Below are 24,175 nucleotides of genomic sequence, written 5' to 3' on the forward strand. Positions count from 1 at the left end.
CCAACACTGAGTTTTGGAGAAACTCCGCATGAGAGGGCAAGAGGAGGAAGAGGTGGCATTAGAGGTAAAAGGGAAAAGAAGGGTAGAATCGTAGAAGAGCCAGGAGTGTACCATGAGGGAAAAGAGAACTCTAAGGAGAGGCTGACCAGGGTTGCAAAACAAAACAGAGGTGTTAAAGAAAACGGTGAGGAGTCACACAGGAGTTTGGGGTCTGAGGTTCACTGCTATCGTGAATGAGTCTCTTGTGAAAAGTTGTTGGGATTCCTTTGTTAATTTGTGCATTCTTTGGGTGGTCATGACATTACTTTTGCTATGTGCCAGACGCCACTCTAGGTCCTGGGCCACTAAGATGAATATGTCGCCACCCTGTCTTGGGGAAGCTTCCAGGCTTGTACTGGGACACTTCCTTAGAGGAGTGAACTGTTATATGGCAGTCCGAATAGGGCTGAGGGAGGGCAGGAAGAAAACGTGGTTGGTTGATCTGGGAGGGAAGAAGTCAAGTGACAGGGAAATGGACCACTGATGTAGGAAGCATAATTGGTGGGTCCACGAACCCTTCAAGTATGAACCTGTCCTGCATTTTATTACATCATAACATCTGAATTCACATATGATTTTTAGATTCACATGGGAACACACACACACACACACAACTTGGGCCAAAACCATTTATGTTACCGAGACCTAGTAAGCGATGATATAATATCTGTATACAGATACGAACAAAAATCAATACATGTGCCTTGCTTTCTCTCTTTTTTAAATATTTAACTTTCTGAATAGGTTAATTCCTGCAGGCTTCTATTTTAGAATGTTTTTTATACTTCAATATGCTACACTTGTTAAACATAAATACTATTGAGCTATTAGGAGTTTCAGAATTAATGACATCAGTGATTTATTCTGTAAGAGGAGTTAGAAGGAGGGAAATGACGGTGCTAGGGTTGGAGTTACACTTTCCTGATCAGGTTTCTTTTCCACCAGGTATAAGTCATGTGTGAGTCACTTACACTTTTGAACCTCTGCCTATATGCCTAATGGCTGACTGGATAATTGCCTTACAGAATTTTGGGAAGAAATCGACAATGCATGAAAAATGCCTGGCAGACAGTAGGCTCTATATGACTACAGTGAAATCTATTGATAATAAACTAGTTGTCTGAGATTATATTTTTGAATCAGCCCAAAATCAGGCATACAATTTAGAAAATGTTCAAGTAATTTCTGCAAATAATTAGCGTCTGCCTACGAGCCCAGAGGCAGTTCAGGCACACAAAACTAAAGTCAAGACATATTCTGATAACTTCTTTTGATACGGTCTTAAGAACTGTCCTGAATGGTCACATACTTATGACTTTTAATTTTGAAGTTTTGAGCCATAAATACAAAGTCTAAAATTTTATTTGTCATCAGCTGACATAAAGCCAGCATCCCATCGGTAAAGGAGCAGGAGCTACTTTATTACATTCTGGAAATTTAGAAAGAATCGGAGAGTAATAAAACGTAGTTTCTGTATCACATGAAGCTTCAGAGAAAATGCAATACTTTCCTTGTCAATGTTCCAGTGTTGCATTATAGTTCGTGAGTCACCCGTGTCTCCAATTCCTGCCCAGGGCTCCCTGATTTTAAAATCCGTTGGGATATCTATGCATTTAGGCACAGGGTTGGCACCGCACGACTCCAGGGGGTGCCGATCACACGGACGGCGAGGAGAAGGGCATCGCCAGTCTGCAGTGCGCCTCGGTATGACCATGGGCAGCAGCCCCGCTTGATAGGCTCGCATATGTTCCCAAGGAACGCGCTCTCGCGGTCACCAAATACCTCCTGAGCGTCTGCTGTGGACGAGAAGCTGCTCTAGAGTCTGCGGCTACGGCCGTGGTCAGAAAAGGCATGGCCCCCATCTAGGTGGAGCCTACATGCCGGCAGAGAGCAGGAGGGAGACAGGTAATGCAGGGAACCCACACAAGCCTGCACCCTAGCAGATGGCAGCAAGCGTCCGGGAGAACAGCGAGGCGGGGGGGACGAGGAGACAGGATCCCAGCCCTGGGAGACAGACGATTTCAGATAAGGGTGGCAGGCGGCCTTCGAAGGGACCGAGAGAACATGCTTTCCTACCACTGAGGCAAGAATATTCAAGACGGAGCGAAGAGCAAGGGCAAACACGCCAAGGGACAGCGAAGAAGCGGGGTGGCTGGAGTGGACCGGCTGAGGGTGCAGGGGAGGTCCGCAGTCAGGTCACTGAGGGTGGGAAGCAGATCTCCCAGGGGGCGACTGCTGTTGTGAGGGTTGTAAGAGCTTTACTGGGGGCGAGAGGGGATACTGCTGGGTGGCCCTGACTGGAAGACAGACATCAGCTGATGTAGGCAGAAAAGAATCACACTCTGTTTGAACGAGTCTTTCCTGTGAGAGGTTATGTAAGGTCTAAGCAACGTCACCGAAGGCTCTAGGAGTGGCTTTTTTGGCAAAAATTAGCAACATAGTTTTAAAAAATGTTTTCTTTTTTAAGCTGAATTCAAATTCAGATGTTGAAGCAAATAGAGTAAACATTGGGTTAAATTGATCCATGCCAAAACCTTTAGTCTCCGGACGTGGTAAACCTAATTCATTTCTCTCTGAATGTTTCAATTTGAAAACACAAAACAACGCATTAATTTCTATAGTTCCAGGAGGAAGAACCTGAAAAGAAAAATCTCAAACTGGGAGGGCAATTGTTAAACGGACATAAACGTGTGAAGGTGGATAGCCAGCCCTTTGCTGCAGAGATGTTCCTTGACCATGAAGCACACTGTGTTTTGTGAGTTCACCTAATGGTGGAACACAGTGTCTCAGAGTGTTCTGGCCTTCCAGAAAAAGATTGAAACAATTCCATTGTTCATAATAATAGTGGAACTTAAAAAAAAAAAAAAAATCACAATTTTTTGCATGCTCAGTAATTTCACATAAAATGCAACAAGGTAAGAGAGTTGTGGATAAAGTACAAATATCATGGCAAGAACTCTGTTATATTTTCTGAAACATCTTTTATAAAAGTATTTATATATGTGTAACTCTCTTGTGAAAGGCTCCAGCAAATTTCTTTTCTAAACACCCACAAATTTGTTTAGTATGTATGTATGGAAATCTACTCCTGTATACAAATAACCCATAACAAAGAGAAAAAGAAAAAAAAAGAAAGAAAAAACTATCTCAGCCTCACAACAGACTTATCTCTATACTGATGAGCTGACACATATTCCTTTCACCTATTTTTATGAAAAAAAATACCTCACAGGGTTTGCAGACAATGCCTTGTGTAAATAACTACAAAAATGAGGTCTTCCTCCAACATGATTGCTTTTAGTGTCATGGATAATTTGCATCACTGAGATGTGATCACTCACACAGTCGATTCTAGAGTCTGGACACATTATGAGCTGGATGCTTTAGGAGCTGAACACCTCTTGCCTGGAAAGCCAGTCATCCAAGTTAAGGCCTCTCCTGCGACACCACGTTACAAAGAGAAAGAACCTAACACTGCCAGTCCCTGCCACGTCTGGCCCTGTAGGGGCATCTGGCATACCTTAGGCCAGATAGCCTTCGAAGTAATCTTACGAAGCAGGACTTCTTGTATCCATTTCAAATAAGAGGAACCTGAAGTCAAGGAGGTAAAGTAATGGGTCCCAGCCAGGGATTGTATAGCCCTGGCATGCCTGACTTCAAAGCCCGGCCCTTCTCCACACTGCAGGCAGGTTCCATGGGAAACACTGTCTTTTTTACTAGATTAAATGAAATAAAATTGAATTGCTTAATTACTATCATCATCATCACTTTTTTTGAGCTACTGTTTTTGAGTGAGTTTTTAATTTATCTGTCCCCGTCATAAGGACTTGTAATCCTTACAACCACCTTAAAAGGGGGCTGTGCTAGCACCAGGCTGGACACTGGACATCCTTTAGTCAGTTTCACAGGTGATATCCTTGTTTTACTGACGAGATAACAAGGGTAAGAAGTGACCAATGGCCCCCCAAGGCTGGGAAGTGCTTGAGCAGGTATTTAGATTCTGGTCTGTCTTACTCTTGGGCCTATGGGCTCTTTTCACATTCTTTATAGTTTGATAACTTAAAAAAAAAAATACATAGCACACACTCAAATGAAATATGCTGAAAATGGACAATTTAAAAAGGGAACTGATGGCCTGAGGCAATCTATACCTAGGCTTCGGCACTTGAAAATGGTTCTAATAGACGCTTCTAAAACTAATTTTTTAAATCTCCTATTCATTTGAACAGTGTTCAGCATTCCCATGGCTTGTTTATGGTTCTGCAGTAAATTTAACTGTTCTTGCTTTCTTCCCCATGGCTTGGACTCCTCCAACCATGATGGTCCTGGAGATGCCACGGTGAGGTAATGAATTATAACAAGGATCTGTGGTCCTATTGATAGTCAAAAAACACTTAGCCTTAATAGGCGAGGTCTATTTCCCTAATGACTTTAAAAAATTAAAAGTTTTAGGAGACTAGCTAAAATGTTAATTTAATAGTTAATATCCAACCTGAGAAGGCTTGGATTAATAAAATGAAGGATTTGAGGATGACCTGGAAACTGAATTTCTCATCTCTGACCTGTTTCGGTATTTGGATTTTCTTATGATCTAACTTTTAAAACTGCTTTTTATAGTGAATGCTTCTATTGGTAATAATCATAAATGCAAATACATATTTACTTTATATTTTGACTACAAAACCAAAGTAAAAACTAATATAAAATTGTTTATAGGGTTATAGTTTATGCGAATTATAATTCATCCATCTATTTATGGCTGTGTAGATAAAATGATTCATAATTCTAAAGTCTCACTAATATTTTTAAATGATAAAACAAATAAAATTGGGATAGTTAGTGAGGGAAATAGTACATCTATTTTTAAAAATTTCAAACCTTAAAAGACTTCTGTTGGGATATCAACGTATTCTTCTGTTTTTCGTGTATAGACAAAATTTCCCCTATAAGATAGACTTAAATATATGGTTGGAAGTCTTATATTTCAATTTTGACTTACAAGTCTTACAAGACCTATTTTTTTACTTCCAAATAAAATTTTTCTACAAAAGTTGCCCAGTCCCTTCAATACCCAGAATAAGCTAAGGTCACTATTTTGTAAACTCATAGCACAGTAATGTCCCAAATCATGTAGCAAAAGCATGAATCAATATTTTTTTGTTATTTGGTGAGCAGACATAAATAAATTTTTGCAGAGATATAAACATTAAGCTCTTTTTAAGCTATATATCTTACTTATCTCCATTGTAAACAATATCATGATAATGTTAGGACTGTCCTAGACAATGTGGGATTCATAGAATCCGTAATTTTTGGGAAAAATAAACCTCAAAGAATTATAGGCTAAATCTCCTCCTTTCCTTCAATTACATTGTTTCATTATTATTCTCCCATTTGTTCAAGTCCAAACTCTACCCAACACGGTATACAACTCAGGTGCCACAGCTTGCAAAACCATTTCTTGAAACAGTCAGCTGGAAGCCAACTCTTTCCTCTAGAGACCCCCAGAGATGTCATCTCTTTAGGCCCCCCCTTAAGGCATGTGTTCCTTTCTTTCCTGCAGTATTTGCTTCTGTGCTCGCTGTATTTTCCCTCCCAGACAGCGAGCTCCTCAAGGATGGCACCTTGAATCCCATTAATTTCTTCTGTGATGTGTTATATGCTCGCTTTCACATAGTAGGTTCGCAAGGAGTACCAAGGGTGTACTCAACAGTTTGTCAGCCATATTAAATTGTCAAAGAGAACAAAAAAATATATTCAGATGTATTTTTAGGAAGCCCTTGGCCAAGAAAGAAAGCCACAAGGGCAGAAAATGCTTCAAGAGGTGAATCGGGTGACTGGCTCACAAAAGTGACACATTCAATCCCCCCACCTTTACAGAACCTCCAGAAGATCAAACATTAATAAAATATTCATCTTTAGTTTTCACAAGCCAGACTTTGATTTAAAACTCTTGGATACGCAAATGTCACGCTAGACCCAATATGCAGCATCATGTATTTTTAATTTAAACATGGATCTGTAAAAAATGTATATATATGCCTGATATGAACAAAATCAAGTGAAAATCTCTCAACAGTCGCCACAGAGAAGGAAACAGAATCTAGAAACAATTGTTAAACTTCTGTAAAAGTACAAGGAAAAACATGTCATTTGAAAGTCCACTGTGGCATAGACGTGACACATGAAATGCATTCTCTTACCTTCAGTGAATCAAAGCAGGCAATCACTCTTCCATTTTCAACCTGGCAACTTTTGGGGGGGTGAGCAAATTTGCATTCCTCATCAGAGCGCGAGCAGGTTCCTCTCTGGAACTGTCTGCAGACCTCTAACGTCAACCATTTGGTGTCTCTGACCGGGGCAACATTCAAAGCCATGACGATAAAGTATTTCGGACTCGGTTAGTTTCTGTTAGATGATGAAATCAATGCAAGTTCCAATGACCCAAAACTATGGTTGTGGAAAACCCTGCATGTAAGTCTGAAGGTAAGAGATACGTTGCTTAATGAAGTCCAATCCAAGAAACAGAGAGAGAAGAGGATTTACTGGCAGGCAGTCACTCATCCATCAGGACGCCCCACTGGAAGTCTGTCGGCCGAAATAAAAGCGTGCTCAGTGCCATCTCTGGCTGTAAATGCCTGAGTCTCTGGACCACTTTGCAGACGCCACTGTTTTTAATAAAGCGACCTCAATATCATGGCATTCCTTGGGAGAATACGTATAGTTCCAAAGCTCCCTATAGCTATTGATGATGATGGAAACTAAGCCTGTTCGGATCTTAGCAGGATTTCTTCCTCCTTCCTCCTTTTTCAACTCCAAAATCAGACAATTGAGGTCTCTTCATCCGCTCGTAAGGTCAAGGTAACGTGCATGTGACAGAAAAACAGGACTTGACAACGCAACAAGCGCTCCCAGGCTGCGGTTTCCAGCAAAAGTAACTTCCCGCAGGCACCTTTAAATCATGGACCTGCAAAACACCGGCGAAATATCAGCTTACGCCCAAACTCAATGAAATCAACACTTTAACAGATTCTTTAGCTCTTATCTAGAATTTGCAAAAACGCAATTGAGAGCTTTGAGCCTTAAGTATAGTGAAGAAAATTATGCATTACAAAAAAAAATTAAATTAAAAAAAAAAAAAAACAGGGAGAGAGAGAAGAGGAAAAATATGCAACCGTATTGCAGAGATGATCCAGGCAACTGTCCAAAAGTTAGGAATGACTGAAAGAGAGGAGTATGGCAGGCACAATAATTAGGCGTTCTGAAACAATTCAATCTAATGCGCTTAATCGCCAAAATAGTGTAATGGAACTGTGGCTTCCAATTAATTTCACATTTGGCCCATGGATTGTGTTGTTGAAAATACTATAAACAATTATTGGTGATGTGTCTCTCCTATATAACAAGAATACTGTCCTTTTGGATGAAGCGTAGGCTCCTTATTCTTTATATCTTTTCTAGTTCACAGAGATTTGAACTTAGGTAAAAATTTCCTGACATTTATTTTCGCATCTCTTATACTTTTCTACCTACTGCTATTACTTCCTGAATGTTCGTATCCCCCTCTATGCAGAAAGCACTCAGAGAATAAGGACTATTTGTGCTTTTCAATTCTGTATTCCTAGGGCCTTAGTTCATGGCTATTAGGTCTTCAAAACAATATTTATTGACTGATTTGACTGATGGTTGATTCACCGGCTGAATGTATGCACGTTAGTTTTAGGTCAGTTCAGTTTAGACTTCAGTGGAGTCACCATCTAAAAATGTTCTATTTTTGTGGAATGCTGGAATTAAGTATCTACAACAAAAATATAATTAGTAAGTTCAGATTTCTAAAATCAGCACATTTCATTTCTTCTACTGTTTTCACAGATTGTGAAATTATTAAAACATTAACCTTTAACATTATTGGGTCAAGCATGCATAAAAGACTAAGTAGCAGAAGCTGATCGTTTTCACAAATTGTACAGGCCACAAGCAACCTTAAATATTTGCTTAGTCTTGGTGTCTTTCTAAAAAAATTTATAACTAAGACCTTAATGGAGACTGGGAGTAGATTATTTAAAATCAGTATGTTCCAAATAAGTTCAGAAAACAATAATTTTGAAGTAGTTTGCAAGTGCTCCCTGAAGAAGTAGGTCCCATAATCAATTAAGTTTAGTTAACTCCAGGTAAATCAACCTGAACTGGCTTCCGTGCAATATGGCTCCTCGCCCCCTCCACCCCTGGCCTTGACTGAGTCTCTAATAGGGGAAGAGAAGCAATGGTGTCTCTCAAGCTTATCTGGTCATGAGACATTTATCTAGCAGGACATCTCTTGGGACAAGTGGGAAGTGCTCCTTCATCCCCATACTTTCTTGACTTATTAGTAGACATGTTTGAATGAGTTCTAATTGGATGTGCATTTAAGGACGTTGGCAGCCTTGAAAGCTATGACACATACCTAACTTCAATTGTAAAATATCTGAGGGGACAGGCAGGCTCCTGCTTGCCTGTTAGGCAGCATTGCGTTCCCAGCAGCTAACATCAACTAGCTTAACTTAGGGCATTTAAGAAGATGAGTTTAATAACCAAATGTACTCCGGGTCAGGTTTCAGAGACCAGCCTGGACTTGCACCCTCATTACCTCAACCCCCACCTCTACCCCCCGTGGAGAACAAAGGATGAGGGGAGCCAGGGACAAGGAAATATTCTGCCTCTGTTGTCAGTAGAGGTGAGGCCCTAATAATAAGGAGGTTTTAAAAGAGGGCTTGGACATATTTAATTTGCATTTGAAAAATATTTACAGAGCCTCTGAATCCCATGGGCCAAGGTCCAATGGAGTTACAGGACAAGACAGATACAGGAGATGCTCATTCTCAAAGACAGCAGCATTGTCTTTGCAAAGGCTTCGTGTGTAGAAAAAGAAACAGGCTAACATGTACTGATGCACAGACTGAGAGTGAATACTCAAGTATTCCTGAAACAGGAACAATGTCCCCAACCCAGACCAGTGAATGAGGTAAACTTCCGCTTGTACTTTCAAATAACAAGACAATTTTTTTTTCTGGGAAAAACAGAGTACCATTTCTAGTCACTCCGGAAATCCAACCAGAATTGAGATGGCCAGACTCTTATCAAGGTGAACTTGCTTTTAAAAGCAGAGGAGCCAAGCTTTCCGAGGGCCAGAGTCCTGTGTGTGTCCAAGATGTTCCAGAAGGAAAGGAAGGTGCATCATATTGCACCTCAATCAATTGCTCCCTTAATCTCCCCTAAATCCACTCTTTCTCCCAGATGGTTCTCTATTTCTATCCTAAAAGTTACAGAGCTTCTGTTATCAAAGAGGCCAGCAAAGGAAATGGGCCATGATGGGTGAGGATGGAGAAGACCAACTTCTAACATGGTCATCAAGGGACAAGATCAAACTGTGCTAACACATAAACCAAAAAACATGTTGGATCTTCCAGACTGCAAGGTCCTGGGAGTGAGGGATAGACGTTAGGGTTTTATTCTCCCAGACAGAAGCCATTTGCCACACATGGTCACTGAGCCCCTGAAATGTAGCCGGTGCCACAGAGGAACTACATTGAAAACTTTTATGTATTCTTAAGTAATGTAATTTAACTTAAAATTAATTCTGAGTTATTGGAAAACTTTTCAGTGTTCTTGGACCGACTTGAGTACACGAATCCACTTTTCAGCTGTAAATTTTATGATATCTAAATACAGATCAAGTATTTCCAATCAAAATTTCACATCCAAGTTGAGATGTGGGTAAAATCACACTTCAAAGTGTGAAATACACAGTAATTTCAAAGACTTAGTATGAAAAGAAGACTGTGAGAACATCTCATTAATATTATTTTATAATTCCTGCATGATGAATTGATAGTATTTTTTAACAAATTGGAATAAATATGATTATTAAAATTAAACTCTCTTCTTTTTAATATCTCAATATCCAGAATTATCCATGTAGCTCACATTATATCTCTGCCGATGGCACTGTCTTAAGAGCATTTGCATTTCTTCTATCAGCCAATGCAGAATTCTCTGGAATGGTGGAAAGTACCTTGTTCTAAGATCCAGCATTTCTAGCCCTCATTTTGCCAAGCATCTTTCATATGACCTTGGGTAAGTCAATTTCCCTGAGATCCAGTTTCTTCATTTGTAAAATGTTGATAATAATTCCTAGCTACTTTACAAGGTTACTGCCAAGGACAGATTCTAGAGGAAACACAAAAATACTTTGTAAACAGTAAAGCGCTATCCAAGTGCAGGGGAATGAAAGGAGGAGGGGCTCTGTAGTTATTTATTGAATAAATCCACTTTCAGGCTTCTTCTGTCTCTGCAATAGTTCTTTACCCACGACCAGGACTGCGCCTGGGTGGGTCTGCTCCAGCCATCAGTTCTGAAGGCAGGGCAGCGCCTCAGGGGTCAAAGAGCGGACTTGTCTGGAGCACCCCTCATTTCTCAGACCGTCTTATTTTGCAGCCGAAGGGAACTCACAGAGAACCTTCTCCAAGTACAGAACCAACCAACAGCGTTACTACAAAGGCCTGAACCTGCTTTCTTTCTCCAGCGTCTACTAACCCAGAAATGAATGAAATCCGTCCAGGCCCCAGGCAGTCACCGCGGCTGTGATGTGTTGCCCGGACACACCGGTAGCACTGACAGAAACTTCTCAGTTTTAGGGCTCAGCGGAGACGCCCTGGGTGAGTGAGGAAGAAGGGGCTGGGTTTTCAAGTTCATCTGCCTGGAGGGGCCCCTGTTAAAATGTACCTGTATGGAGAGGGCGCTTTCTTCTAATTCCCCAAAATGTCCCGTGTTCGCCTGCACTGTCCCTGATTCTACGAGAGGGACCATCTACCTTTCCGAGAAGTTTCTGGACTGCTCTGGGAAGCAAGGTCTCCTGCTCATAGAATTTTCTCATTTTTGTCTGTATAAGTTTCTCCCAATTTTCTCACTTCTTTTTGACTTGGGTTTCAGGTTTACGGCCAACCTCCCAGTCAGTCCCACGCCAGTGAGCTCCTGGTAGTGCAGAACCTGGCAGAATTTTGAAGTGGCTGTTGCCAGTTTCACCAGCCTGGTTTCTTTGTTGGCATTGCCTCTCCTCATCCTCCTCAGGCATTCAGCAGCGCCCTGCGGCCTCCCCCTCCTGCCTTGCTCAGCTCCTCACGCAGGTGGGGGTGCTCTTTGCCTTGAAGGGTCAGCTGAGTCCCCACTTCACCCCGAAGTGATGATCCTGCCTGACCTCTTTCATGCCCTTCGATGACCACCCTACGAGCCAGCTTCTAACACTGTCTGGTAATTGTTTTTAAGTAAATATCATCATTCCCTAATTCACAAGAACTGTAAATATTGATTTTCAAATCTCCAGAGTTTGGTTTAATGGCTCGTTTGTAGAATATGTTCAACAAATGTTTGTCCTATGAACTCTTGACTCTCGCCCAAAGAACATTTGCATTTTAATATTGACCCAAGTCTAATCTAAAGGAACCAGCTTTAAATAGGGGATTCCAGCATTATCCTGTAGGAAAATTCCAGCAGGTGCGGGGCGGGCTCACCCTGTTGCTGCCAAGTAGGTTGGAGGTCGGGGTACGGAGCTTTCCCAGGGATTCATTATTTGAACTTCAAGATCCAGCATCCTTAGCTCAGTGATTCTCAAAGTGGAGTTACCTAGGCCAGCAGCAGCAGCCCCCGGAACTTGTTAGAAGTGCAGATTCTCACCCCCCCCCACAGAGGTACTGAATCCGAAACCCTGGGGGTGGGGCCCAGCAATCTGTTTTCATAGGCTCTCCAGGGGGTGACTGAAGCAAGCTCAAGTTTGAGAAGCGCTATAGGAAGCATTTCTGGCCGCCCTCCCCTGAGCCACGGAGCAACAATGTCTGCCCTGACCAGATCACAGGGTCCTGAGTTCACTGATTCTCACAGAAACAATTACAGGAAGGCTGGCTGCGGGCTCCCCCCCCCCCCACCCCGTGGCTATGATTCTGATCAATAAAAACAAAACAAAACGAGATGGAACAGAAAACACCTGAGAGATTTGTCCCGGATAAGACCTTATTCTATGAGAATTAAAAAAGCAGACTAACTCGTAGTCTGTAGACTTTGTTCAGGTCGTGGATGGGACTTTGTTTCTAGGACCCTTGTCTGAGGGAGCACTGTTTTAGGGGCCTGTGGTCCTTGGTGACCAGCAGCTCAGTCCTCAGCCCCTTACTGCTAGAAGTCTTTACAGAGAAGCCGTTTGTAATGCCCACCCTCTCCAGACAACACCAGATGTAACAAATACCGAGATTACCTGTGCAACCCGTCTTCCAAGTACAGGCAGGGCTGAAGTTCAAGGACACAGAAACGAGGCTCTTGTATTTCCTGAAATGCCAAAGGACTCCTCGTTCCCCTTTGCAAAATAATTAATCCCAAGCTATTTTTAGGGTCTTCCCTTACACGACAGTTCACCTGTCAAAATACAGTCAACACTCATCTAGGCGTTAGCTTTCAGAAATCTGTGACTTGGACGGCATAGAAGAATGTGCCGCTCACGGTCTTTAGCAGCCGCTCAGTGATGTGGCGCGGGGAGTTCTGAAAGCGGGGCCTGTCATTCTACAGCCGAGGAGGCCACCTTCCTGCCTTCCATAGGGCCCAGACAAGCCCGGGCTGTGGACCCCAGGTGTGTTCGCCTTGCCAACGCTTTGTAGCTAGTTTGTACAGTTTCAAAGGGAAAAACATCAATCATGCCTGGTCTTGAGACTGAGAAGGTTCAACACCGAAGACTGCCTGAAGGAAAACAGTTCTGCAGCGCAGGGCTCTGCCAGTGTATTTTCGGTCATCTCTGGTATTTCAGCTGTCTGCCAGACATCGGCCTCCTAGGGAGCCGATTAAAGGGTCCTTGCAAAACAAACTGATTTCTGAGTCAGACAGTCAAGGGCTCATTATCCATTAAGTAATTTATGGGATGCCTTTAATTTTATTTTGCATAAATCTCATTCTAACCAAGAAGCTCTGTCTCCCTGAGTTTCCTATTTCCAGTTCTGAGACGCGTTGTGTTTCCTAGCTTTGATTTTTAAAAATTCTTAAAATATAGTTCTTTCAAACTGGTTTTTCCTTCCTGTGAGTGGTTTCATGTTTGAGCGTCTCACCTCTATTTCTGGAACTTATATTAAAATAGCTTCTGGTGCGCTCTTTCCCAGGATCAATGAAGGACTCGGCCGCGTCCTGCCCCTATCAGATGCAGACGCCTGTGCTGGACGGGACTGGCAGGAGCCATGGCTGGAGTGCCGGCTTGAGAGCCACTTGACCTCCAGGAGTGGGTGTAATCCTGCCCTGTGATCATGGCCACCAAGAAGAGGTCTCTCACTGGGTCTCCCCCCACCCCGGGAAGCCCAATGGACCAATAAAAGTACAGAAAGGAGACAGCTCCCACTGCAGAAGAAGTAAGGAACCTCATCGACTTCCCGATAAAAAGAGAGTGAAGGGCGCAGCAAAAGGGATTGTCCTTAAAAAAATTTATTTGCCTAAACACCACTAAATAGGTTTCTTTTTTTAATTTCTTGAACATATAAATGAAATTGGGTTTTGAAACTCCTGCAGGATACAGGGGTAAGAACCAAGTTTTCTACCCTGATTCTAGTGGTTCCCTGCCCCTGAAGAGCTGGGTAATGTCATATAAGCTCTCTGAACTTAAGTTTATTTCTGTGCAACTGAGGGGATTAAGAATCGTCGTCGGCAGCCGTCCGTCTCGAGAGACGATGGTGTGTTAAGAGTCTATCTGCACCGCCGAGAATGGCTGTGCAGTCCGACTCGGGAGTGACACGGTATCTGTCTCCTCCCGTGTTGAATCGACATCTTGCGATGACGCTGGAGTGTCCTCTCCAGTGAAGCTGAAGCTACAGAGCCTGGGCAGGGTGATATGGAGGGTCTGCTGTTGCCCATGCAGCAGACCCCCCCTCTCTTCGCAGCTGAAGGGTCCAAGGGAAAGACGGAGTCAATACAGCTTGGCTTCAGGTGCGCCGCAGGAGTTGCCGGTGTTGACTGCAACGTCAAACCGCCTTAGGGACTCCGGCTCCGGATTTTCTGTCGGGGTTTACTCCCTTAGCCTTTCCCCTGAAGAGGTATGCCGCAAGGCAGCGGAGGTTTTTTGGAGTCAGAGTTTTCCTTCTCTGATGTGCCCTGACTGGAAGATCGAACCAGCGACACTTAGCTCGCAGGCCGACGCTCAATCCACTGAGCCAAACCAGCCGGGGGGGGGGGGGGGGGGATTAAGAATACCTAAGGCATAAATATATATACTGCAACCAAAATATATTTCATATTATATTATAGATAAGGCATCCTTACGTCTGTGTGCACATATGCACACCTACGACTGGTGGAAATAACTTTTACTTACTGAAAGTCTGAAAGTTATACATTTCTATAAAGTCAATCAAATGTTGGCAAAAGAAAGCAGAAGGGTCTTTTCCGTGAAGGACGTACTATCAAGACTTTCTTCAAGTATTCGTTAGATAAACCTTTGATATTTGCTCTTTTGAGACTAATTCCAAACCCACATTCATTCTAAGCCAGGAAGGAACCATGGCTCATGATGATGTCTTCATTTTCTATGGCCCTTTGTTCTTGTGACCATATTTTCAAATACATTTCCATATGGGAAAAACAAAAACAAAAAACACCTGGATTCCCAAGGTCACATAGTGAGTCAGACAAGTCAGTGTTCATGACAACAGTAATAAAAGGAGGAATTCCCAACTAATTCTTTTCCTTGTATCTTAAAATACAGGTAAAAAAATTCATAAAATCAGCGCTCATGGTAACACATGAAATTTTCCAGTCCATTTTCATTGCCATTTCCAGGAACGGGCAGAGAAAGAAATCCCATCTTCCATTAGAAGAGGAGAAACTTCTAAATGTACTCCCGAAACTACCGCCAGATATAATATATTCTAACACATATTTGTATGCAAATTACGTTTTCCCCCTGCACCTGTGTTTTCTATCGAAACCTTTATAATTCTATTAGGAGCCGCTCTTACCAGAATGAAGGCAATTGTACTAGATAGCCTGCGAGAACGACAGCCCTTCCCAGTTTCCCGACGCACAGGACGCGTGGAGAAGGATTACGGAGCTGCGGGCCGCAGGATAGCCCTGAATTCCCAGAGACGTCTCTGTCAGGACTTGGCTTCCTTCTCTGGCCACAGCATCTGGTGCACAGGACTGCGGGGCAGCTGCCCCTTTTCCTGTTCTCTCTCTGCCTTCCACTGCCACCAGTCAAATGGCTACTTCATCTGCCTGTGCCCCTGCGGATGCTAATACCCTTTTTCCGGACAAGATTTTTGTGACGTAACGTTTACAACCGCTCCTTGAAAATAACGAACAACCTAGACAAACACGCACACAGTTTTAAAAAATGTCATCTCTTGTCGTAACTGACATGTCACTAAGGTATCAAAGGAAGTCACTTTTTATAAAAATAAATAATGTATTTTAAAATTCCGATACTCAGGTACACCTGTTTGAGAAAGCAGAACGGAGTAGTCAAATACTCACACCTGAATGGGTGCAGCTTATTTTGAATATGACAGTCACCGAGGCAGGTGGACAGTTCTGAGAAGGGGTGTGGCCTCTCAAAAGGCCCAACGATTTCTGTTAGGAGTCCTAACAAGGTAAAGGGTATTTGGCCTTAATTTACACAGTTATGGCCTTTGTGAACATTTGAGTTCTATTGGGACTGTCCGAAATATACAAAATAAATTCTACAAGTCACTTTGTGCAGATGTGTGAAGCAGTGTTAAGATCTTGACCCAGATCAGGATGAACAGGATTTTTATTTTTTTAATCTGCATGAATATGCAGGAGAACACACAAAAGTCATGAGATATAGGCCAGTTCTTAACTCTGAGGGAGCCACATGCATTGCAAGATATCAAAATCCTTTACGCCGGCCTATCACGTTCCGGGGATGCTCCCTAGCCATTTGAAAAATGGGAAGAAAATGCTCCTTTAAATTTCCAAAGTTCTCTTTAGGGAGTGATATTGTCCCCGTTGATAATACCGCTGTAGGGTCTTAGGCTACACAAGCCTGGCTTAAGCAGATGGTATAAAATGTGAAGATCACTAGTACAGCAGATGTTGGGGAGCACCGGAGAGACACAGACAAGACCCCCACTGCAGGAAGCTCTCTTTGGTAGCATCCTCAAGGCGACACTAGAATTAGAAGAGCTCACAGGGGGTGAAATTGGTAGGAGATTAGAGCAACGGTCCAGGTGAAAGGTAATTATGCAGCTGGAAATGATATCGCAGCAGTGGGAAGAAGGCGACTCCAGGTCATGGCTGGGATAAACGAATTAAAAATAAATAATCTTGGGGGACTGGAAACGTGGAGAGCAGGGAAGAGGGAAGTCTAAGAGGGCTTCAAAACTTGGATCCCGTGTGTGCCGAAGGATGCTGCCGCTCTGTCCGGCAGGAAGGACGAGGGGCAGTGGAGGCCGGTTGGAAGTGGGGCACGCGGTTGTGGTCACGATGCACAGCTCAAACCACAGGAGCGGAAGAAGGTACTTGCCTCCCCCATCACAGTTCCTGCCTTTCTTTTCTGACTGGAAGGAGAGGAACAGCTGGGGCTTGGGAAGATGGCAGGGCAGGGCCGGGAGCTGGAATTGCCCAAAGGAAGGGGAGGAGCAAGACCACTGACCTTTCTCCTTGTTCCCTGGGCCTTGGCGAGGAATAAAATGCTCATTCCTCAGACTTGGGGCTGAAGGAAGGTGGGAAGTGAGGGAGACAGCCTGGCTTTCAGGAGGAGATCAGGGAAATGAGAAGGGGCAGCTTTTGACCTGTGGCCCCTGCTGTCGGGGTCAGGGAAGATGTTCTACCTGCTGAGACAGGCGGAGGTGGGGCTGGGGACTCCCAGAGAACGGGCGACGTTGAGGATGGTCTTTCTTAGCAGTGGAAGAAAAGAATGAGAGGTAAAGCCAGGGGATGTCGGGTGGCCCAGGAGGCGCAACCTCGGGGAGACTTCATGACGTTCTTCTGCAATGGGCGGCTGTGGGTCCTTGCTTCCTCCATCTGCCCTTTACAGGCTGAGGACAGGGACGGGGAAAGGCTGCTGCCAATTTCAAAGATCAAGGCCTCAGAGACGGGACAAGTTAAAGCAACAAGGAAGCCCTGGCCAGTGTGGCTCGGTGGGCTGGGCATCCTCCCACGAAGCGAAAGGTCGCTGGTTTGATTCCCGGTCAGGGCACAGGCCTGGGCTGCAGGTTCCATCCCTGGTCGGGGCACATGCAAGAGGCAACCGATCGATGTTTCTCTCTCATGTTGACGTCTCTTTCTCAGATTAAATGTTTCTCGCCCTTTCTCCCGCCCTTTCCCTCTCTCTAAAAATAAAGTCTTTAAAAACATATTAAAAAAATAAAGTAATGACTGAGTTATAACAAGACCACAGGTGAAGGTGATCAGAGGGGAGGAGGCTGGTAAAGCACTTTTCTTCTCTCCGTGTGGAAACGGCATCCGTTATCATGTCATTGTTTCTCAGTGTATCATCAAGTATCGTGATGTGTGTATGTGGCAGGTGTGCCTGATCTCAAAAGTGGGCACAGCAAGTATCCCCAACCCAGAGGGACTGGGTCAGTCGTGGGCTCAGCACATAATAGTCACATGTGCTCCGCACATGAGTGACACATCAGCGGTTTCCCTGAGATTAGCAGGTACTGGAAGGAGTGCGCATGTCTCTGTGAGCAGTAAAAGGCAGGTGCTGGAAGACGCAGGTGTGTCGGGCCACCTGGTAGATTGCTGGGATGACGGGACGAACCTGGGTTTAGCGTCTTTCATGGCGAGATACGTCCCAGGTACTAGCTTAGAGCGAACGTTTATCGAGAACCACTGACGTATGCTTTTGAGGTGACAGATGATAAAGATGGGAGAGATCTGAGTTTAGCCTCGTAGTGAGTGTGGAGTGGGAGGAAAGGGCCAGGCTGCTGTCTCATCATGCCCCCTCCAGGCGCACGGCTTCAAACACACGAGACAGGTATCTCCCATGTAGGGATCCTCCTCTGTCTCTGTCACCTATCCCTCCTTCCTTCCCTCTCTTCGGCAGGAATTCCATTAGGGGTTGGCTCTACATTTCTAATAGATCCAGAACCAATCCCCTTCCCATCCGCTAAACCGCTGCCACCTGCACCTGAACCTCCGCTGTCTCACCTGGGTTGATTCCATAACTCCTGACCCTGTCTCTCCCGCTCCGCCCTCGCTCCCTGCAGTCTGTCCCAGCACATTGTATGGAGAGAGCCTTTGGGAATGTAATCAGATCGTGCCTCTTCTCTGCCAAGGTTCTCCCAACGGCTCCCAGCTCCTGAGTGTGAAACCCAAGAGTCTTAGGATAAACCACAGCGGACTCTGTGATCACCCCGCACCTTTCCTGACCTTCCTCCTGGTTCTTTCCCCTTTAGCCACCCTTGCTTTCGGCTGGTTCTTGAGCAGCCAAACCTGCACCGGCCGTAGGGCTCTGACCTTAGGTCCCCTCTCCTAAGGACATGCTGCTCCTGGATCGTCACAGACTCCGAGACGGCCCGTGGAGAGGCTGTTCCTGATGGAATATGGCAGGAGTCCCACCTCCTCCCTCTAGCTCCGCCTGTGTCATTTCCCTGCAAAGTCCTTATCACGTTCGACGCTCATATATGGACTGACTTATCACTTTCTCCTCCAACCATAAGGTCCTGTCTGTGATGGCAGGGTGTCTCTGACATCTAGGGCAACACCAGGACGTTAGGACGTGGTAAGCACTCAATAAATATTTGCTCAGTGATGAAACGAACGAATGAACAGATCCATGAATAAATATACTACACAGCTCGTAGTTTCTGCCTGCCTTTGTCCCATCTTCATGGTGTGCTTTGAAATATTTCCCAACCATGGCTGTTCTTCCTATTATTTCAGTACTCGGGGACTTTGATTTCTTAGCTTTAGAATAGAGGGGGTGCAACAGTTTCTAAGGTCACTGCTGCCCTTATATTTCTGGGATTGTATAGTGATTGGAAAGGCTGATTTAAGGAGAAATGTATTTTTAGGTACCCTTCTGGAAATCTTATCAGCCCCCCTGGGTTTGGCCTAGATTTGTCAGCAGGCCGTTTGCTCTGCGGGATCCGACAAAAGCGTGTCTGTATGGGGGTGGAGGGGGGCATCTGGGGGGCCCATTGTGTTCCTGCTCCAGAGTCTAGAACTGAAGGGGCATTCAGGTGTGTGTGTGGGGGGGGCAGGGGGAAGCAGGGTTCTGCACCCAGTGTCCAGGAAAGAGCTGGTGTTGGATACTTAACTCCCAGGCTGTAATAAGGACACAGATTTGGGGTCTTGGTCCCCCAGAGGGTTAATCCTTCTTTCCATTTTCTCTCCTGCTAGAAACAGCACCTAGAAGCTGCTGTTCCTCAAGAGCTCACCAACACCCCCCACCCCCCAAGCCCTGTCTTTATGGCATGGTGGTGGGAGCAGCTATGGATTCTGGGTCTTGAGCTTTCTGAATACCAGCAATGCTGGCTCCTGAAGGCGTCGGCAGAACAGCGGGCTGAAAGCGGATGTGAGTATCTTTCTTGATAAGCCTGAGCTCCAAGTGGCCCCATCCCTAGCCCTGGTCTTCTCTAGCAAGGGACGGCCGCACAGACATCTGACACCGCTTACAGTGTAGAGTTGACCCATGTCTGAACACAGAGCAGAGAGAGCCAGTCTTCTGCTGCTCTGGTCCCCTGGGGCAGTGGCTTTGCTAGGTCCCTTTCTTCTTACGATGTGCAAATCCAGCTGTTGGCTCCACCCCAGAGAGGTTCTGACTCCCTGTGCAGAACGCCATTATACCAGCTAGAAGACCCCAGAAGGACGCAGAATGTCACTTGTTGGTTTGAACCCTGCGGGAGGGGGTTCAAAATATTTCGTCATTAATATTTGACAAAATAAAACATTCCCCGCAGGCCACCATTAAATTCCACCAGAAAAGTAGAACCCAGGAATGCAGGATCAGGGAGAGGACGATCTATTAAAACAAGATTTTAATTTTGTTGTCATTTTACCCACCCTAGACGTTTTTTAAAAAACCAATTTCCTGCCCTACTTTTGAAATCGGCCTGGGCAAGGAAAGGCTCAGGCCCCCAGCACAAAGCAGCCTACAGAATGAGTCTGAGTCAACAATTCCTCTTATCTTTCAGGAAATTGAGCTAACTGCTAGAACCGAAATCAACAACAAGTATTTATTGGACTTAAAACCCAGAGCTCTGAGTAATAAAAAAGGAGAAACCTAGCAACAAAGTGTGTATTCTATAAAAATGTGAGGCACTGATTCGGGGGGTATTAGGTAACAGGACTGCTAATTGCTGGATGCAGGGAGCATCCTTGCCCGACTTCGGGAATAAATCAAGTCGCCCTACCCTTCCTTCCCTCGTGCCCAGAACAGCTTCTTTTGTTGCCTCTCTGCCCAGACAGGGCGCTCCTCAGACACGAACCGCCCGTCGGGCTCTGCTTTCCTGCTGCCACGAGTTGTCATTATTTCTAAGCAACATTACCCTGTGCTGTGTCACCATGGCAACAGTGGGTCACCACTTGGAGGAGGGCAAGAGGGAAACGGGGGGGGGGAAAGGAAAAGGAACAGTCAGGGGCAGAACCGCTCCTGGTCACAAGCAACTTCTGAGGTGGTGGCAGGCGCGGCTCTTCCCCATTCGGTGGAAGGGGATGCTGAGGAACGGGCCAATGCGCTCCCTAGTTCCCCGTGAGGGGAGGTGACAGCCACACCCGACCCATGGGGCTGTGCTTCCTTGAGGATGAGGAGCCGAGGGAGCCACACTAACAGGCCTCCAGTGGGAGAGCAGCAAACGATGGAGAGGGAGGGGCCTTGGGTACCATGCAGGTGAGCTGAGAAATCCTCAGACACCTGCTCGCACGTGCTCAGTGCCGCTCTCTTCCCAACACGGCTTTGCGTATTTTTTCAGCCACACAATTGGTCCTTCCACGTAAGGAGTTTTGCTTTCCTGGGAACTTCACTCAGTTCCTGCATTCTTCCCTACCAATTGCATTTCTTCCAGAAACATATCCATTTTCCTTTCGGCGGTTTTTTTTTTTTAAGACGCACAGTGCTGAGTTGAAAAATTAATAACCTGGCATAACCTGTGGTACCACCCTCACGACACGCTCTCAAGTTACTCATTCATTAGTTTCCATGATGATTTTATCACCTGCATTCCCACGCGTGCACTCCAATGGCTCTTCTAATGCTGCTCACTCCTCAGGCTGCCCAGACCTCCTTCTCTACGAGAACTCATGCCTTTGAACCAAACCAAATCTGACAAGATAAAGTGAGAGGGGAAAAAGGTAGCATCTGCAGAACACCTTCTCTGGAACGCAGATCACACGGCTCTCGGCTTACCCTCTCAGCCTAGTCCAGTAACCAAAAGCACTTTTTGTCATTACCACGAGGTGTGAAAAAGCAACCTGACCAAGTGGTAATACTTTTACACCGACAACAATATTCTGCTAAGGCGATCCCTTTCTAACTAGGGATGGAATGCAAAGTGATTTTTACAATTACAATAAAGCGCTAGGTACAGATGTAAAGGATGTTTTACTTATTGGAATGCGTCTTCTTGGGAGGAATCAACATAACTTTCTTAGGGTTTTAACAGAAGTGTGCGTTCCAATGAGAAATAATGGCTTACTTAAATCCACGCTGCTAAGCCAAGAGATGCAGCTCCTCCACGCACGTGGCCTTGATCAAGCTACGTGACTGGAAACTCCCGTCGTTTCCCCGACACTAGGCTGTTGCCAAGACTACTGACATCCTCTCTCCGAGAGACTTCGCAAAACTTAAGGAAGAACGCCAGTTAAGGCACTTCATTCCTGGGGTCCTCGCTGCGTCAGCAGAAGATGGCGGACGTTTTGCCAAGGCCACCCTGCAGCACCTGGGGGAGATCACCCTGTCTGCGTCGCTTTTCCAACTCAGGATGACTCAGCGGCAGCCAATAATCGTTCAGCCCGGCTGAGAGCGCTTCACGGCGCTAGTCACTCTAACCCACTCCCATGAGGTTTCGTCCAGCTCTGTCAATGGGGGTTAGAACTTTTTCAAAGCCAACGGATCATCCGGATGCATGAGCCCAAGCCAGTATATTAACGAGTTCCCTCTCGTCTGTCTGCAGCGATGCTTGAGGCTTCCCCAATGGTTTCCAGTCGGAAGAGAAGCACTCGGTTTCAAGGCAGACAGAACACGGGCCACTTGCACTTGGAAATCCAGTGATACGTTATGGATGCTTCCTAGGTAACTGGGCTCAGCACTTCTCTTCCTCCCTCAAAAACACATTTAGCTCATTAGGTCCCAGGCAGTTTCCAGAAGGAAAGGACAAGTAGCATTTCTTTCTCAGAGTGTAAAAGCATAAAAAGTGAAGGCCGTCTGAAATACACTTGACTGCTTGTCAGGAGCAGCCTAATTGCTTACTGGTCAGGAAATAGGTCGGGCTCGGAGGTGGAAGCGCTGAATGCTAGTTTTTACATAGTCGTGGGCAAGTTGGGAGATTTGGGGTGAGTCCCAGTCCCTCCCCAGGCCTCAGCTTACCCCACAGGCTGGACCAAGCACTGGTTGTCAAACTCAGGTGCCAAAGGTAAACACAGTGCAGCTAAAGGAGGCATTAATTTAAAAATTGTTGGGTCGTGTGGCCCAGTGGACTGAGTGCTGGCCTGCGAACCAAAGCGTCACAGGTTTGACTCCCAGTCAGGGCACATGATTGGGTTGCGGGCCAGGTCCCCAGTTGTGGGCATGTGCGAGGCAACCACACATTAATGTTTCTCCCCCTTTCTTTTATTCTCCCTTCCCTTCTCTTTAAAAAATAAATAAATACAATCTTTTAAAAGAATTGTTGGGGTAAAAGAGAAAGTGAAATCACTCCAGGGCAAGTAATTTTAATTTTTTTTTATATTAAAGCAAGTATATATAATGGAGTAGATGTAGAAGACTTCAGATAAACAAAGAGTCTTCTCTCAGCTCTCCCGGGCCTCAGGAGACCAGCTCCTCTCTCCTCTGCTATAAGGATGCCTCGGTGGAAAGAAAAACTTGAGAAATACTGAGCGACAGGGTCCCCAGGGCCACTTCTAACCTTGGACATGCTAGGAGTCATGTTTCTTGCCTAGTAGTGAGACAGATCTTTAGGGAGATACCCGTGATCCATTGGGGTTTGGTTTGTTACCCTGCCACAGAAACACAAAGTTTATTAAAGCTAAAGATTTCATCTTACATACAAATCTTCCTAGGAGAGGAAAATGGCACTTCTGCCTAACATGACCATGGGGGTAAAGTCTGCATTCACTGTCACCTTTGGGACTGGAAAAATCTAATAGACTTTTTTTTTTTTTGCTACAGTATTAGGGACAGCCAAGAGCACCCCGACCCGTTCATGCGGCCACTGAGAAGTGGCATCCATCAGGGTTTAGCTGAGTTTGCTCACACTTGACAAGAGTCAAACTGGTTTTGGGAAATCCATCAAATTAACTACTTTTCTTAGGAATTTACACCATGAGGATAATACCGTGATTAAAACACAGATTTGGAATGGTAGATCACTCAGATCCCTACGACAGTAAGATTCAAATGTAGAAGGGAAAACTGGGTTTAAGATCCAAAGAAATCAAAATGCGAGTTCAGATCAAATGCTTAAGACTGAAAAAAATATTTTTGAAAGCGGCAAATGCTTTTCAGAGGGCATTTTGGAGGTAAGTTAGAGTATGACTGGCAGAGTAAGTCAATAACATTGGTTTTTGTTTTAATTTTCATGAGCTCTCCTAGAAAATTGCTAAATGCCTTCCTTTTCAGCATAAGGTAATAAAACCCTCCATCATGTTTCAAAAGATGAAATTAATATATATTCTTAGATTTTTAGGTATGAATTAAAGTTCATTTTTCAAGGAGAAATAATAAATATTAACACATTTGGAAATGGTTTAGTGTTATATTCTAATCTTAATATCCAAATGATTCTTACACGGCAACATTTATATGCTTGAAAATTTTTAATTGGAAAACTCCTAGGAAAAATCTAGCACATTTTCTACACTGTACATTTCTGAAGAACACTATAGATAATTTTGATAATAAGTATTATAATATGTGCAGTGTTACTGTAAAAGGAAATTTTTGTGTATCACTGTTTTA

The 24,175-nt window shown here is 44.6% G+C and overlaps 1 protein-coding gene across 5 annotated transcripts in view; it reads right to left on the reverse strand.

Annotated features, from left to right (window-relative positions):
* Window positions 1-6,801, reverse strand: part of MBNL2 (muscleblind like splicing regulator 2) — a 97,899-nt gene extending 91,098 nt beyond the window's left edge. For all 5 annotated transcript variants that reach the window (XM_090258737.1, XM_090258738.1, XM_090258735.1 and 2 more), the window contains exon 1: window positions 6,243-6,801. In XM_090258737.1, the coding sequence (XP_090114863.1) occupies window positions 6,243-6,416 (174 nt within the window). In that variant the 5' untranslated portion in view covers window positions 6,417-6,801. The remainder of the gene's footprint in view (window positions 1-6,242) is intronic.
* Window positions 6,802-24,175: the final 17,374 nt, after the last annotated feature.

Source organism: Furipterus horrens, unplaced genomic scaffold (genome assembly GCF_987537825.1).
Source record: "Furipterus horrens unplaced genomic scaffold, mFurHor1.1.pri manual_scaffold_12, whole genome shotgun sequence".
Taxonomy (NCBI): Eukaryota; Metazoa; Chordata; class Mammalia; order Chiroptera; family Furipteridae; genus Furipterus; species Furipterus horrens.